The following is a 17365-nucleotide window of genomic DNA, read 5'->3' on the forward strand; positions in this document are numbered from 1 at the left end:
GAGCTCACCGAACCCACATTTCGCTCGAAATAGTCGGTGACATCCGTACGTATCTCTTCCTTGAAGGCATCATCAAGTAGCGCGTGAGGCGGGAGCTGCCACGAGAACGCCGGCAGGGGGTCGCCCGGGAGCAACAGCTTTAGCATGCAGGGCGCATGATCAGACAGCGAGCGGGGCATGTGCTCTACCTGCGACGTCCACAATGCGACGTCCCGCGACACCAGCCAGAAGTCCAAGCGGGACCACGCACCGCCATGGGCTGATATACAAGTGCCCTCCCTAAGACCCCCATGACGACCGCGCCACACATCCACCAACGCCCCATCCACCATGATTTCACGCAGCGCGGAGCTCGCCATCGGATTCAGCGTGCGAGCCACCCCCTGCCTCTCTGCTCTGTCATCAATCACAGCATTAAAATCTCCCCCCCCAGATAAGTGTCGCAGCCAGTGGCCTTCACCAGGCCCCAAATCTTGTGGAAGAAACCAGGAGAGTCAACATTGGGCCCGTACACAGCTATAAACACCACCGCAACCCCACACACCTTGCCATGGACTAGAACATATCTTCCCTCTGGGTCACACTGAACAGAGCCCTCCCTCCAGTCCAATCCACGGCGGAGCAAGATTGCCACCCCCCGGGCGTAGTTTGAGTAAATAGCAGAATAAACATGTCCCCATCTGGTGTGTCGCAGCCTAGGGGCAGGGGTGGTATTCAAATGGGTTTCCTGCAACAGGCAGACATCCACACAGTGCCGCACTAGATATGCATGCACCAACCTGGCCTTCCTATGATCATTGAGCCCCCGAACATTCCATGTAATACAGTTCAAGGTTTTGTCAGTTCTGGGCATACCCCACACATAGTACGTAGAGTACAAATAGACATATTGACAAAAGCCGACTTGCACGGTCTTGACACCACACAGCGAGCAAAGAGTCCAGTTTGGCAGTAAACAACAAAACAAAAAAAAACCCCAACCACCCTCCCCCCCGCCCACTCCAACCCCCCAACCGGGTCGTAGAATAGCCCTCCCCAACATACTCCCACAAAAACCTGAAATGGACACGGGAATATTCCCAGTGGGGTGTGGCGTTGTCGGCTACTCCCCCGTGTGAAACAGGGTGGCCGGAAGATCTGCAGGGGATACGAGCCACCCAAACCCTAATATAGGAAGTCTACCTACTTGGCAGTTGGCAGCACCAAAGTGCAGGGCGCCCCCGGTGCACAACCCAAACAAACGGAGAGCAGACCCCAGACAAATATGCGCCCCTCTCTCATAGACACCAGAATGAGGGCCCCCAGTTACTCAATGTCACTGAGACCGCCAGGTACCGCCTCCGCAGCACCCTTGTTTCGCTGTCCAGATTTGCGACCCACATGCTTGGCGAATTTCATCGCTTCCCTTGCATCAGTGAAGATGTGGGTAGACCCCTCAAAGGACACCTTTAACTTGGCCGGATACAGTAGCGAATAGGGGACCTGCGCCTGAAGGAGGAGCCGTTTGGCCGGTAGAAACTCCCAGCGGGCAGCCTGGACGGCCGTGGTGAAGTCAGGATAGAATGAGAGTGTGTTACCCTTGTGCGTGATAGTTCCTCTCTCCCTGTCCAGTTTAAGGATCGAGTCACGATCTTGGTAGTTCAAAAGCCGCGCAATTATGGGCCGGGGTGGTGCCCCGATAGGGGGTTTCTGACCCAGCAACCTATGCGCCCTCTCGACCGCGAACACCCCTGAGAGGCCGGGGTCAAACAATTCGTGGAGGAGGTCGGCGACATACGTTTCCATTTTTGATATGGCAGTGGTCTCCGGAACGCCAGTAATGCGCAGATTATTGCGCCGGGATTGCGCCTCCAAATCCTCGTTCTTTGCACGACTGATGCCCAGCAGTTTGTCCATATGTAGGAGTTGGTCCTTTGTCTCCACCTGAAATTCATGGAACTCAGACTGGCGAGTCTCCAGCGTGTCCAGCCGCGTCTCATGCGACGCCACCTGCGTCTTCACCGAGTCCAACTGGCTGGTTAGGGTGTCAAGTTTAGTATCGATATTCCTGAGACTAGAGCGCATCTCTAGCATCAACGTGCGCAAATCTTCGCCTTGATCACCCGAGGGTGAGTCTAGCCTCTCCGCTTCCTGGGGCCCCCGCTCCGACTCGACATGCCGCGCCGCACGCTTGTTGTCGAAGTTCAACTTCGGCTGCTTAGCGTCGTGTTTACCCATGGCGGCGAGTGAATAAGCGTCTCACAGCACGATCCACCAGCCGCCCCACAGCTCCGGGGCACCTTCGCGCCAATTCCGGCTCTCTCTCCAAACCTCCGTTCCAGCGAGAGTCGGGAGGCCAAGCAGCGATCGCTTCGCAACACTCCCCACCACAGGCCCACGTGGCCAGGCCCCCGTGATCACCAACAGCGCCGCCTCAGGCCTCCCCGGGGCCGCAGCACAGGGCGAGTCGGACCACCGCACCACCACAAATAGATGACCTCCACACTCCCCCCAAGGCTCCGGGGGGGGAACAAAAGTGGGGGGGGGGGAGAGAAGGCAGCCCCTCGGTCACCGCCAATGGCCACCAACCACCTGGCCAGCTCTCGGCGGCACCCACCGCTGCACTCGCCCCTCACTGCCACCAAGTCCGCACTCCTCCTCTTGCACCCCAATCACGGTCCCCGGGCTCGCAGGCACAGCTCAGGCGGGTCGGGCACTCGCCACCATCTCCAGAATTTAACGGGCGCCAGCCAGTCTCCCCGCCACTGCCGCAGGGCCCTGCAGCCGCACCACGCAGTCCTCTGGTCTGCAAACCACCACCTTCAGGGCTCGAGCAGCGTCTTCAAGATGGCGGCCGCCCCCGCCGAGAGAGACCAGCCGCCACCCGGCACCGGGGTCAAGCCAGCAGTCCTCCTCGCCCAGGGCCCACCGGGGCTCCGCAGTCACCTCTCACAGGACGCGGCCGTCCGGATTAGCCGTTGCGCCCCACGCCCTGGGGATCACCTCGTCAGTCTCCAGTCCGCCTCCCGGCACACCGTCGCTCCTTCCAGCTCAGGGTCCTCACCTCCCTCTCAGTGACCGCTACGACGAGCTGTCGGTGCCGGCGAAACAGGGACTCCGCCACCGCCCCTCTCCGCTCCAGCATAGGCCCACGCCGCCGCGTCCTCCCCGGGCTCGGGTTACAGCTTGCCCCCGTGGAGGATCCAGGCTGCACCTCCTCTTAGGCCGCCCACTGGTCACAAGGGCCCCGATCGAGACAAGGACAGTAGAGAGCGGGCTCAGCTCGCCACCGACGATGCTCCGTCGTCCCCTGCACAGTGCCAGCTGGTTTGGGCAGCCCACGCTCACCCCGAAGTGCAGGATAAAACCAGGATTGCTTTCCGGCCGGCGGAGCTCGCTCACAGAGCGGCCATTTCGCTGCACGGCAAGCCACGCCCCTGGGTCAGTTGAATGTTGACGATTTTCTCGATGACCTTTGCCGGGAACGGGAGCAGGGAGATGGGTCGGAAGTTCTTGAGGTCCTTGGGGTCCGCCTTGGGCTTTTTGAGGAGGGCGTTGATTTTGGTGTGCTTCCAGCTTTCCGGAAATGTCGCTTTTTCGAAGGAGATGTTGATGACCTTCCATAGTTGGGGTGCGATGGCCGCGTCTGCTTTGTTGAATACGTGGTGTGGGCATGGGTCTGACGGAGATCCTGAGTGGATGGAGTTCATGATCTTGCGGTCGTGGATGTCAGCGATCTTGCGGTGGAAGAAGATCTCCAGTGAGTCGCACTGTTCTTGTGAGGGCGTGATGTCGTTGGCGCTGGCGTCGGGCTTGGAGAGTTCTTTTACGATGCGGAAGAGCTCTTTGCTGTCGTGTGCGTTGTTATCCAGGCGGTCTTTGAAGGAGGATCTCTTGGCTAGTCTGATGAGGTGGTGATGTCTGTGGGTGGCGTCCTTGTGGGCTGCGTGGTTTTCTGGCGTTCGTTTGTGGAGCCATTTCTTCTCCAGTTTACGGCAGCCGCGTTTGGAGGTCATGAGCTCGTCGGTGAACCAGGTGGCTCTCCTGCTGGCGTGGCTGTTGGATGGTCTCTAGAGTGGGGCGAGGGTGTTGGCGCAGTCGTCGATCCACTCTCTGAGATTGCGGGCTGCGGCGTCTGGGCAGGTGGGGTTGACAGGTGGGTTCTGGGCGAGGGTGGTGTTTAGCTGGTCTTCGGTGGCTTTGTTCCAGCAGCGGCGCGGCAGCTGTTGGGTGCGATGGTGCGTGGTTGGTTTTTTGAAGGTGAAGTGGATGCAGCGGTGGTCGGTCGGTATATATTGAGTACTTCTAATGCTCTTTTGACCTGAAAGACAGGTTTCTTTTATTTGTCCTCTGCAGCTACAGCCGAGTTAGAGGTAGCCACTTCAGTGTTGAACAGTCTGGTGACACCTCCATAGGTTTGAGATAGGACAACTTTAACTGCATTTTTTCTGTATAAATATTTATAGTACTATAATTAATATTATGAATCTAAACCACGATGCAGCATTTACAGTGGAAATGGGTCCTAGATAGGACACATTTCCATTTTAAATGCTACAATGTGTTTTATATTTAAAATAATTAAATTATTCTTATTCAGAGTAAATTGAGTTAAAGATGTCCTATTACCGATTTATGCAGGTTTCACCAGACTGTTCGACAATGAGGTAGCCATCTCCAGCCTCAGAAAATATGTATAAGTGTTCCAGCATCCCCGCATGCAGGCGGAACTATTTAGGATCATGACCTCAATGAGAATACCTACTATGCAGAACTATGATTACATGTAAGTAACATTTCCATATCTCTGTGAGAAAGTGCATAAGAATTCACTGCTAGACTATAATGATAACTCCAGGCAATCTCTTCTCGAAATCTAGCCCTGCATGTGACTGTCTTAGTTCTTTAAGTCTCAATTTTTGTCCTGTTCCTCCATAGATACTTGTATGAACGCATCGATGGGCGTGTACGTGGAAACCTCCGGCAAGCAGCTATCGACCGTTTTAGCAAACCGGATTCCGACCGTTTTGTTTTCCTGCTGTGCACTCGTGCAGGGGGATTGGGTATCAACCTGACTGCAGCGGATACCTGCATCATCTTTGATTCGGATTGGAACCCGCAGAACGACCTCCAGGTGATGCTTCTAGAATCCTGTCTCTTAACTGTCCTGTGATAATGCCCATACAATGACTTTGATTGTTACTTTTAAATTTATATATTGCTTCTCTCTCTGAATCGGCGCTCGCTAGACGAAAGCCAAGTTGTCAGTCCCTTTCCCTTGTCTTATGCCACTTTGGAAGAGCTTTTGCAAGGATCATGTCTATTCTAATATTTTCCAAAATACAAGCGAGATGGAAACTTTTTAAAAACTTTTTTACATGGCTCTTCTACGTGTATATTTGTTTAGGGCAAGCACATACTAAATAGCCTTTTGCCGACCTTTTTGTTTATATACATACAGTAGGCACTTCCTTTTTTGGGAGTTTTGTATAGCGCAAACTTGACCCAAAGGTATCGGGTATCCAAGAGCTTTACATGAGCACCAGTTGCGTTAAATAAGGGCACATTCATTTTTGTTAGGCACGGGGAGATTAAGTGATTTGCCCAGAATCACAGGATATTGAGCGTCATTGCAGAGACTCGAACCCGGTTCCCCAGATTTGAGGTCGACCGCCCTAGCGGTTAGGTTACATCCCCTCCCCATTTGCTTGTGGAACACCCTAAGATAATGTCAGCACATACCCTGTCACTGGAATTGACGGCCTCTTTAGTGGATCGGGCAAGATCTTTCTTGATATAAACTCTTTCATCTAACACCAGCTGTCTGCTTGAGCCAATGTAGCACTGCGGTGGGTCATGCAAAAACCTATTGTACCTCTGTTTTCAGACAGACTGAAATGTAAAAGTAAATGCAGCTCTTCAAAAATCTTTAAGAAAATCCAAAACCTCTTAGTTGTCTCTTTAACCCAATATAACGTTTTCAATTGGTTGTTGCACATGTTAAAATAAGCCCTTTGCCTTTATTTATGAAGTCTATGCCCCATTTATATATATATTTTTTTTTTTAAGTCGTTCTGATTGTGGATGTTTCTTAAGCATTGACCATTATGCTTTAGAAGTTGTAGGCTTAGTGTGCACTTTCCACTTCTTCTAATCCTAACACAATTAATCGTTGCTGTAAAGTGCTAATTTTTTTGTTTTAATCTAAGGTGAGATGGCATTTAATTCTAAGTGTAGTGGGAACATCCTGTGCTGTCAGCATGGCATCTTCTGTTACAGGCATTCCTATTACCATGCCTGTGCCATTTATTATCTCGCCCAAATAACTCCTCCTTTTTCTAGATGTTTTGTATTAGCTTCTTTTTCCGGGGGCCACTCAGATTGGTTTTGTGTCTGTTTTCTTTCTGCCATAGCTAACAGATGATTGACGAAAATGGGTCTGGGCTGCAGCATAAAATATTGAGACAACACAGAAGACATGCACTCTGGAGGTCACTTACTGCCTTAAGCAGTACCATTTGCCAACTTGCCACTGCATAATTTTGTATCATTCACTGCTGTGCCTACCTTAAGCTCTCAACACTCACCTATCTAATAACAGAATATTGCAGTTGGCAGGCAGAGGCTGTTATTCTTTTGACCATTCTGTGCTGACTGTGCGAGCAGCCTTAATCTATAGAACAAAGCCTGGTGAATCTTGGCGAGAAATGATTCATTAGATGCTGCTTTAAAAGTAAATTTCTATGAAGATTGACCATCACATCTTGAATAGCGGTTATCTTTAACATGATTTTGTAGAGGGTGAAACATTAAGCCTTTGCTTTTCTTAATAATCTGCTACAGTTAAAGACTAGCATACTTTGTCGAATGATATCTGATTACTTTGAGCAGTATTTCTTTGTAGCTCAACATTTTGAATGAGATTAGATGATCCTGTTCTGTGTTCAATATGTCAATCTATTGATACCGTTATGGAATTTGAGGCTAAGTGAATGTTTAATCTCTTTTATCTCTTTTTTCCTATTCAGGCCCAAGCTCGCTGTCATCGGATAGGGCAGAGCAAAGCGGTAAAGGTGTACCGCCTTGTGACACGAAACTCATATGAGCGTGAGATGTTTGACAAGGCCAGTCTGAAGTTAGGGTTGGACAAAGCTGTTCTGCAGTCCATGAGTGGCCGAGAGTGCCACCTCACCGGGGTGAGTATAGGGAGTGGGAAAGCAGACCAATATAGGGGTCTGACAGACAGGAAGGAGAGAACCAAGCTTCAACTTTTGGGAGTGACTCTTTGGATTCATGTAAAACTAATAAGTGTGATATGGAAACAAGGCACAGTTTAGGAGTTGTTAAGTGCCAAAAGCATTGTTTAGAATTTAAACATATTTGGTCAGATGGTACACCTGCCCATATAGTCATTCTAAATCCAGCTGTAAAATTACCTTACTAGGGTATATATTAGTTTAAGAGGTTAGAGTATCAAGACTAATGTATGAGATTTTATTCTTCGTGACCTATGCTATTGGTACACCCTTACAAGAGGCTGACCTCTCCATTCAGTTTCCAAGCTCTCCCTTTTGTGCGTTGGTCTTTGATGAATTTCCATGCTAATACTGACACATCAGGCAGTTGGCAAACACTGCTCCTGGATGTGAGTGAGTTCAGTTTTCTCGTCTCGTTTTGCTTCGAGACCTGAGGCACACGCACATGCAAATTTCATGTGAGCATGAGGAGCTGAATGGTCAAGAAGTGGTGTTGACTATTGCTAAATCTCTTTGGTGTCCTGCACTAATGCACTTTTTCTATTCTGCATATATTTTGTCTTCTAGCAAATACAGCAGTTTACCAAGAAAGAGATTGAGGATCTGCTGCGGAAAGGCGCATATGCTGCAATAATGGATGAAGATGATGAGAGCTCGAAGTTCTGTGAGGAGGACATAGACCAGATCCTCCAACGTCGTGCCACAACAATCACCATTGAGTCGGAGGGCAAGGGATCCACATTTGCTAAGGTGGGTTGTGCTATAAATGCAACATTAGAAGGAATGTTTTTTTTTATTCAGCACTTATAGACGCTGGCAAAGGATCCGTTTTTTCCCGATTTAGTGACCTACTTTGAGTTTTTGCTGTATAGTCTAATTTCCACACTGTAAAGCTTGTTTTCAGAATAGCATTAAAATAATGGAATGACGTAGGGATGAGAGGTCCATGTACAAAAAAGCTTCCGTCTCTTTTGGGAATTGAATGATTTCTGAGAAATCCATTAGTCAATGCTCACTGCTATTGAAAGGAAATGTGTTGCTCAGTATCAAGATGCAGGTTCCCCCTCTACCTCTCTTTTGCTCCCTGTGAATTTTCAGAACTTCTTGGAAAAGATTAAGGATAAACTACCCGACCTCTCCCATCTCTCATTGTGTTTATTTTGCTTGTACCTCTGCTCTACTACTGCATTCCTTGATGCAAGTATGGCCAACTTGTAATGCCTCAGATTGTTGAGAGACTTGCAGCACAGGTACGGAAATGGAGTGGGTTGCATTTTTGGCATCAGGGAAGAATGAGGAAGGTAGTAGCAACAGAGGTGGCCAGTACATTCTCCTAGTGACCAGATAGGATAAAGGTTTTGGGAGATCTTTGTTTTCTGTCTTCCAGGTCCTGGCTCTGTTTTATAGTCTAATCTATTAAAGTAATTTTTCTAATTTCAAAATTAACAATACCTGATCTTTACCTGGAAAAGAGTTTTACTGATTGCAGTATCTTAATTTGTATCTTTAGAAAGTGAAAATACTGTTGGAGATACTTACCATGTAGCATAGAAACAGTAGACAGTCCCTAGGAACCCCAGATCTTTCTTCCTTCCTTTTCTTAGCAGCCGTTCTCCATGAATTTTGTATCATTGTTATGTTTTCCTCCTTTGTGCGAGGGTGTGACTAAAGCTTTTATAGATAAAAATCATATTTGATCCTCAACTAAAATTAAATACTAACAGCCATCAATCGTATTCTGCTACATGAAAATGTGTGTTCGTGCCATTATTGTATTTCATCTTAATTAGTTGTATTATTCTAAAGGGTATGGTCCTACTGGCTAATGCCTTTGACAGTAGAGCTACCTCGAAGGACACATAGTTCTCCAGCATTGTCATTTTCATAAATACACCTGTGAGGCCTTCTCTTTGGGGTCTGGGTAGTCATTGGTTGCTGGACATCTTTCTGTGTGTTGTCCTTTCCTCTGATGTCCCAAGAAAACCAGAACTATTGCACTGTAAGTGAATAACCATTGTATTCTCTTTAGGCACTTCATTCCACAGCGCTAGCACAGTTGGGCAGTCCAGCTTTGTTCTCAGACAGGCCAAAGGCTAGGAATTCAGATACTACATGACAGTATTATGCCTTTTCCTGACCTCTTCCATCAGTCAGAGGTCACTATTTACTACAAATGTTCCTGGGCTACTATATTGGCGCACTCCAAATGAGATAGTCAAGAAACTCCCTTCAAATAGTTGACTATCAGGGTAGCGAGAGTGAGTAGTCGAGGCTTGCTCTAGAAAGTGGAGGGTCTTAAAGACTCTAAGACAAAAAAGTAACACGAATAGCATCAATGTCCAGTCAATGCTTTACCTCATAAAAAGAACAGCAGGTAAATAAATATTACACGGAAAATTATAAGTACAGATAACCAGGTTGTGCTGACAACTTTTTGCACTACAATAGTTTAGGAAGCTGGCTCTGTATATACTATACCAAGGTAAGGTATAGTGTGTCCAGAGTCCAGTGGATCCCCAAAGGCTTACAGATGTAAATGTAAATAATACCGTACTCTCTATTTGTGGTAGTGTAGGTGAGCAGTAATGCTTTATCAAAGGGTAGTGTTAAGCATTCATTGTACACACTCAGGCAAGAAATGATGTCACACACTCAAAGACTGAACTCAGACCAATTGTTTGTATCAAAAATATGTATTAGTTGTATTTTTATTTATAGAACTAAGCAGGACTTGGTACAAGTAAATATGATTGTACCTTTCTAAACAGATTGTTAAAAAGCAAGCTGGATGAATATTGACTTTTCTTACGGTTTTGTAAAAATAAGTGCAAATAAAGCTTTAATTACTTTTTCAGGATTACTATTTCTACTCAGTGTGATATGCCTAGATATCACACTGGGACATTCCCTGGATAAACAGTAAGTCCGTTTTCTTCAAAACACAGTTTCTTGGGTTTTCATACAATGTTCAACTCCACACTTAAAACTTTTTCCACAATATAACAGTCAGTGTAATCCTATGAGAGAAAATCAGTTTATCGGTTTAAGAGTGAGTAATCTGTCTTGGGAGTTGGGTTTCTGGGTTTAGAACCTGGGTTGCCCCAGGGTCAAGGATTCACTTAAAGAACACCATAGGGGACACTATTGCGGCCGGGTGCAGAGTGCTGAGGCCCAATGGTATCCAGTGGGGGATAAGGGGCCTCCGGTTGGTGGCAGCTCATGGGCATGCTACTTGGATACGGGGGCAGAGCTCCTAGAGTTTAGCTCAGGGCAAAGGGGGATCCAAGATAGCAAACAAGATGCACCCGCAGCGGCACAGGGGCGGCTGGGTGCAGGGTGCTGGATCGACGCCAGGAGCCCTGTTAGTTTCAACAAGGAAGCTCCGGTAAGAAAAAAATATAGAAACCTGGATGTTCGAGGCATAGGAGCTGCAGATTACACACTTGTGCATAGATCGCCATCTGGTGTTGGGCCCGGATGTTTGCAGTTGTTTTTCCTCTTGGAAAGTCTTTCGAAGTCACGAGGTCGGTGACTCCTCCTTTGGATCGTATTGCCCATGGGCTTCGGCTCCATCCTCAGATTGTTTTTTTCCGCCATCGGGCTCGGATGTAATCTTCGCGCTCCGGTTCCGAACAGCTTCCAGTTCGATAATCGACGCGCAATCCTCACCCCAAATTCGTGGTATTGTTTCGATCGCGATCTCCCCACTCGACGCGCCTCTCATCGGCAACACCTTCGGTTCCAGTCGTCGATGGCGGCCTTCGGGCCTACCCAAGCTCCGGTCCTGGCTAATGGAAAGGACTCCATTTAAAAAGTGCCCTCGATGTGGGTCCAAATTCCCCCACACCGATCTCCACGAGGTGTGCAATCTCTGCCTCTCCCCTGAACACGAGGCTCAAGACTGTCCGGCGTGTAAATCCTTCCGGTCCAAGAAAACTATTCGGGACCGAAGAGCCAGAAGAATCATGGCACACTCCTTAACGGCGATCCCGGACGACATCTTCGGGGAAGGCGTCGACGCTCCAGAACACACCAACGAGGGACTCGTCAGCACATCCGAAGCCGACGATTCAGATGTGGAGGACATCACTCCTGCACAGAGGGTCGTGAGTACTAATCTACCCCCCCCCCCCCAACACACCCTCACCGAAAAAGGCTTCGGTCAAGCCTTCGCCTTCGGGCCTAAGCAAGACCAAACACACTGCTTCCCACACTGCACCTTCGGGACCGGTAAAGAAGCCAATTAAGCCTTCGGTCGGCTCAGGCTCGAGCCAGCCCACCGTCGGAGCCGATAAACACTCTTCGGCAATGAAAAAGAAACCGGCCTCAATCTCGACACCGAGCCCCACACCGAAACACTCTAGGTCGAGACCCAGCTCCTCGGCACCGACCCCATCTTCGGTACCGACAAAAGCACTCAAGGCCACAGGCACCGACACTTGGAAGCCGAAATCCATCACGGCACCTACTAAACAATCGGAGCTTTCCAAGCATGGTTCCAAACAACGAACCAACACCGATAAACCTAAGAAACCAACGGCTCCGACGCCTTCGGCGCCGACAGACCAACCAGCCTCTCCAGAACTATTCGCACCCGATCCCTTACAAAAAACACTAACTAAGGATCCCAAAACTGGACATTTGATGCTCTCTATCAAAAAGAGACAGTTAGAGAAACCTCCTCCACCTCCAAAAAGTAAGGACTCTGCTACCTCCCCTTTCAGACTACCTTCCCCACCTCCACCACCTTCCCCTCCTCCACCTCCTCCACCACCCCCACCTATCATTCCCCGACCCCATCCCCGGATGATGATGAACAAGGGGATCCATATGATGACATAGGGGATGTACCCCAAGATATGCCTACAGGGGACCCCACTCCCACAGGATCCCCAGACCCATGGGATGATTATAATATCCCTGATATCCCTAACGTCCCACAAGACGATCTTTACCCTTCCAGACCTTCTGCACCAGAAGACTCCTTGGGGTTCAACCATTTACTGCAAAGGGCGGCACACTACCACGGGGTAGATTTACATACCGACCCAGTGGAGGAGGATTTCCTCCTAGATACATTTGACACCACACATAGGACCACCTCCATATTGCCTATGCTTAAAGGTGTTATAAAACATGTGCCGGAGATCTTTAAGGACCCAGTCAGGGCCAGGGTCATTAACCCGCGCATTGAAAAGAAATATAAAGCCGCCCCAACAGATCACTCCTACATCAGAGGGCCAGCGCCACTAGATTCCCTGGTAGTATCCACAGCACGGAAAAGGGCCAACTCACAGGCGTCAGGCGACGCACCACCACCTGACAAAGAGTCTAAACTCTTGGACGCATCAGGCAAGCGTACTGCATCTCAAGCGGCCAATATATGGCGTATCGCCAATACACAAGCACTACTAGCGAGGTATGACAGGGCCCATTACGACGAGTTAGAAGCCATAATGCACCATCTCCCTGATAAATACAAAGCTAGGGCCAATGAGCTAATTCAGGAGGGCAAAACAAGTACTAATACCTCCATATGTTGTACCTTAGATGCAGGAGACACAGCCTCTAGGGCCATCAATACTAGTGTCCTCCTCCGTCGCCATGCCTGGTTAAGGATATCAGGTTTTAAACCGGAGGTACAAGCCTCCAGCCTCAACCATCCCTTTGACCAGGAACATTTGTTTGGCACAAAAGTGGATGACGCCCTAGAGAAAATGAAAAAGGACACTGACACGGCAAACTCTAATGGAGCCTTACAATCTCACCCTCCCAGACGCTCCTTTCGCCGCTCTTCCTTTCGAAGCATATCCAGAGGCTACTCCTCAGACACTTCATATAAAAGGGGTTACCAAAGAGGCGGCTACAGGGGCAACAATAACAAAGGCAGAGGCAAAACAAACACTGCCCGCTCTGCCACCGCACCTACCCAATGACTTCCCTCCAGTTCCCACTCCGGTCGGGGGCAGACTCCAACATTTCCTTCCGGTCTGGACTACCATCACCTCAGACAAATGGGTAACACAAATAATTCGGTCAGGCTACTGCCTAGAACTAATATCTACCCCCCCAAACATTCCACCCAGACAACGCCCAATGTCACTAGAACATCTACTGCTACTCAAGCAGGAGGTAATCTCCCTCCTAGACAAAAAGGCAATAGAACACGTTCCTACCAACCAACAAAATATGGGGGTCTACTCCCTACATTTTCTCATACCAAAAAGGGACGAGACTCTACGGCACATCCTAGACCTTCGGCCCCTAAACAAATACATACACTCATATGGTGACGCTTCAGCAGGTACTTCCTCACCACTTTGGACCTAAAAGACGCTTATTTCCACATTTCAGTGCACAACGCTCACAGGAAGTACCTCAGATTTGTAGTGGACGGCCAACACTACCAATTCAAAGTGCTTCCGTTCTGAGTCACAACCGCACCACGAGTATTCACAAAGTGCCTAGCAGTGGTGGCAGCACATCTGCGAAGACAACACATTCATGTCTTCCCATACCTAGACGACTGGTTGATAAAAGCCAGTTCATACAATCAGTGTGTACAACACACACACACCACGATCCAGCTACTTCACCAGCTAGGCTTCACGGTAAACCACGAAAAGTCCCATCTACAACCATCCCACATAAAACAATATCTAGGTGCCACTATAGACACTTCAAAAGCGCTCGCCTACCCCAATCCTGCCAGGATTGCAAGCATTCAGGCTCTACGCGCAAAATTCATAGCACAACACTCCCTTCCAGCTCGGGCGTTTATGCAACTAATAGGGATGATGGCCTCTTGCATCTTCATAGTACCTCACGCAAGACTCCAGATGCGTCCTCTCCAAGAGTGCTAAGCGCGCCAATGGAACCAGGCCCAGGGTCAATTAACAGATCTGGTGTTGGTAGACGGTCGCACCCATCGCTCTCTGCAGTGGTGGACCACCACAAACCTTTCCACAGGTCGACTGTTCCTGGACCCGGTTCCCCAGATAGTACTAACCACAGACGCATCGCTCTCCGGCTGGAGAGCTCATCTATTACATCTCACCGTGCAGGGCACATGGACACCTCAACAAAAGTTACTCCACATCAACCATCTGGAGTTACTAACGATCTTCTTAGCCCTAAAATCTTTTCAAACACAGATTTCAGGCACGGCAGTCCTAATCCGCACAGACAACACGACAACCATGTACTATATTCAAAAACAAGGCAGCACACACTCTCCACAGCTCTCTCAGCTAGCACAGAGCATATGGAGATGGGCCATACCCCAGAAAATCTTTCTCCTAGCTCAGCATGTCCCAGGAGTCCAAAACACTATGGCAGATCTGCTCAGCAGACAAACACAACAAATCCACAAGTGGGAACTCCACCCACAAGTTCTACACCTGTACTTTCAGATGTGGGGGCATCCACAGATAGACCTCTTCGCCACCCACGAAAACACCAAATGCCCAAGTTTCGCCGCCAGATATCCACACCCATTGTCCAAAGGAAATGCGATATGGATGAACTGGTCAGGCAGATTTGCGTACGCTTTTCCGCCTCTCCCACTCATTCCACTAGTGGTGCGCAAACTACAGCAACACTCCCTCACACTAATCCTAGTAGCTCCAACTTGGGCCAGACAACCGTGGTACACCACACTGCTGGAACTATCTGTAGTGCCGCACCAAAAATTACGCCTCTCTCCACACCTCTTAACCCAGAACCATGGAGAGATCAGACACCCGGACCCAGCTCAGCTCAACCTTGCGATCTGGCTCCTGAAGTCCTAGAATTCGGTTATCTAAATCTTCCCCCTGACTGTATGAACGTCATCAAGGAAGCTAGGCGACCCACCACTAGAGTGTGCTACACCGCCAAGTGGAAACGTTTTGTTGTCTATTGTCACAACACCATCAATCCCCTAGACGTCTCCATTCAACACATCATAGGCTACTTACTCCACCTACAAAGGTGTAATCTAGCCTATACGTCCATTCGCCTGCACCTCGCAGCTATAGCAGCTTACCTACAAAACAGGCAACATCTATCACTCTTTAGAGTACCTGCCATTAAAGCCTTCATGGAAGGCCTTAAAAGAATAATTCCCCCCAGAGTGACACCCTCACCTGTGTGGAACCTAAATATCGTTCTCACCAGACTAATGGCGCCTCCCTTCAAACCATTGCACAAATGTGAACTCCAATTTTTAACCTGGAAAACCGCTTTTCTCGTAGCCATCACTTTCCTCAGAACGGTCAGTGAAATACAAGCATTTACCATTCAAGAACCTTTTCTACAAATGCACCATAACAAAGTTGTTCAACGTACCAACCCAAAATTCCTCCCTAAAGTCATTTCTCCTTTTCATCTAAACCAATCTGTAGAACTACCAGTATTCTTCTCGCAACCACAAACTGTTGCAGAAAGAGCTCTACACACACTAGATGTCAAACGAGCCTTACTCTACTACATCGAGAGAACACAACCTTTCCGTAAGACCAAACAACTGTTTGTCTCTTTCTCTCCACCACACAAGGGCAACCCCATCTCCAAGTCAGGGATAGCTAGGTGGATTGTTAAATGCATTCAGATTTGCTACCACAAAGCAAAACGAACGCTATCCGTTTCCCCTAAAGCCCATTCTACACGTAAAATAGGGGCTTCAATGGCTTTTCTAGGAAACATCCCATTAGATGATATCTGCAAAGCAGCTACATGGTCAACACTGCACACTTTCACTAAACACTATTGTGTAGATGTGCAAACTAAGCAACAAGCTAGTGTGGGCCAGGCTATACTCAAAACATTATTTCAAACCACTGCAACAGATACGGGTGGTCGCCGCTAACGGTGGGTACTGCTATATAATCTATGCACAAGTGTGTAATCTGCAGCTCATATGCCTCGAACGGAATATGCTACTTACCAGTATGCATCTGTTCTTGGCATGTAGAGCTGCATATCTACACACGCCCACCCGCCCCCCCGGCTACCTTTTTCTGTTCCAGTTTATCTTATTTAGATACAACACACATGGGCATCTTCACTGTTTATTACTACGCTCCATCATTTCCCTGCTGGCGAAAAACAATCTGAGGATGGAGCCGAAGCCCATGCGCAATACGATCCAAAGGAGAAGTCACCGACCTCGTGACTTCCAAAGACTTTCCAAGAGGAAAAACAACTGCAAACATCCGGGCCCAACACCAGATGGCGATCTTATGCACAAGTGTGTAGATCTGCAGCTCTACATGCCAATAACAGATCCATACTGGTAAGTAGCATATTCCTTCTGTTGCAGTAACCCCCCCCCACATACACATTTTGCCAGACTACTAATGCACTTTGGGTCCCAGGGCCTGTGTTTCGCAAAACTGTACCTTGTACCCCTAATTGGCACCTCTCTGGCCACATGTCAGTCCCTTGTTTTTTTCTTTTTAATAAGTTTTATATAGCGCTAGCCTGACCCGTAGGTATCAGAGCGCTTTACATACATACTGTAAAGAAAAACAGACGAAAATTGTATTACAAAGTAGGCAGGCAGTAAGGAAAAGGTGGTTAACACTGTCCGGTCACCAACTATCCTTGAATGTCAAGAGAGAGAAGTAAACTCGGACATTGAAGTCTAGGTTAGTATTTGTTAAGGAGATGGATTTTCAGGTCCCTTTTGAAACATGAGAAGGAGGGGTTGCATCTGAGGACTCTAGGGAGAGCGTTTTACATCAATCAATCAATACATTTTTAGAGCGCGCTACTCACCCGTAGGGGTCTCAAGGCGCTGGGGGGGGGGGGGGGGGGGTGCCGCTACTGTCTTGAGGTGTTTCCTGAATCTGAGGTGGTCCTGGGTCAGTCGTAGGTGGGCGGGGAGGGAGTTCAACGTCTTGGCCGCCATGTAGTAGAATGATATTCCTCCGGCGGTGGTTCTGCGGATCCGTGGGACGAGGGCGAGGCTGGCGGAGCGGAGTTTGCGTGTTGGGGTGTAGAACGTGTGGCAGTTGTTGAGGTATTCGGGACCTATGTCGTGGAGTGCTTTGTGTGCGTGGGTGAGGAGCCTGAACGTGATCCTTTTGTTGACGGGGAGCCAGTGCAGGTCTCTCAGGTGGGCTGATATGTGGCTGTGGCGGGGGATG

The 17365-nt window shown here is 48.7% G+C and overlaps 1 protein-coding gene and 1 non-coding gene across 4 annotated transcripts in view; both read left to right on the plus strand.

Annotated features, from left to right (window-relative positions):
* LOC146871825 (ATP-dependent chromatin remodeler CHD8-like) overlaps positions 1-17365 on the plus strand; it is a 3469548-nt gene that overhangs the window by 1878529 nt on the left and 1573654 nt on the right. For all 3 annotated transcript variants that reach the window (XM_085651762.1, XM_085651758.1, XM_085651757.1), the window contains 3 exons: positions 4918-5113; positions 7008-7175; positions 7803-7985. In XM_085651762.1, the coding sequence (XP_085507888.1) occupies positions 4918-5113; positions 7008-7175; positions 7803-7985 (547 nt within the window). The remainder of the gene's footprint in view (positions 1-4917; positions 5114-7007; positions 7176-7802; positions 7986-17365) is intronic.
* On the plus strand, positions 7560-7667 carry LOC146871826 (small nucleolar RNA U6-53/MBII-28). Its single transcript, XR_014959862.1, has one exon. It is a non-coding gene; the product is annotated as a small nucleolar RNA U6-53/MBII-28 (small nucleolar RNA).

This window comes from Triturus cristatus, chromosome 1_1 (assembly GCF_964204655.1).
Source record: "Triturus cristatus chromosome 1_1, aTriCri1.1, whole genome shotgun sequence".
NCBI classification, from domain to species: domain Eukaryota; kingdom Metazoa; phylum Chordata; class Amphibia; order Caudata; family Salamandridae; genus Triturus; species Triturus cristatus.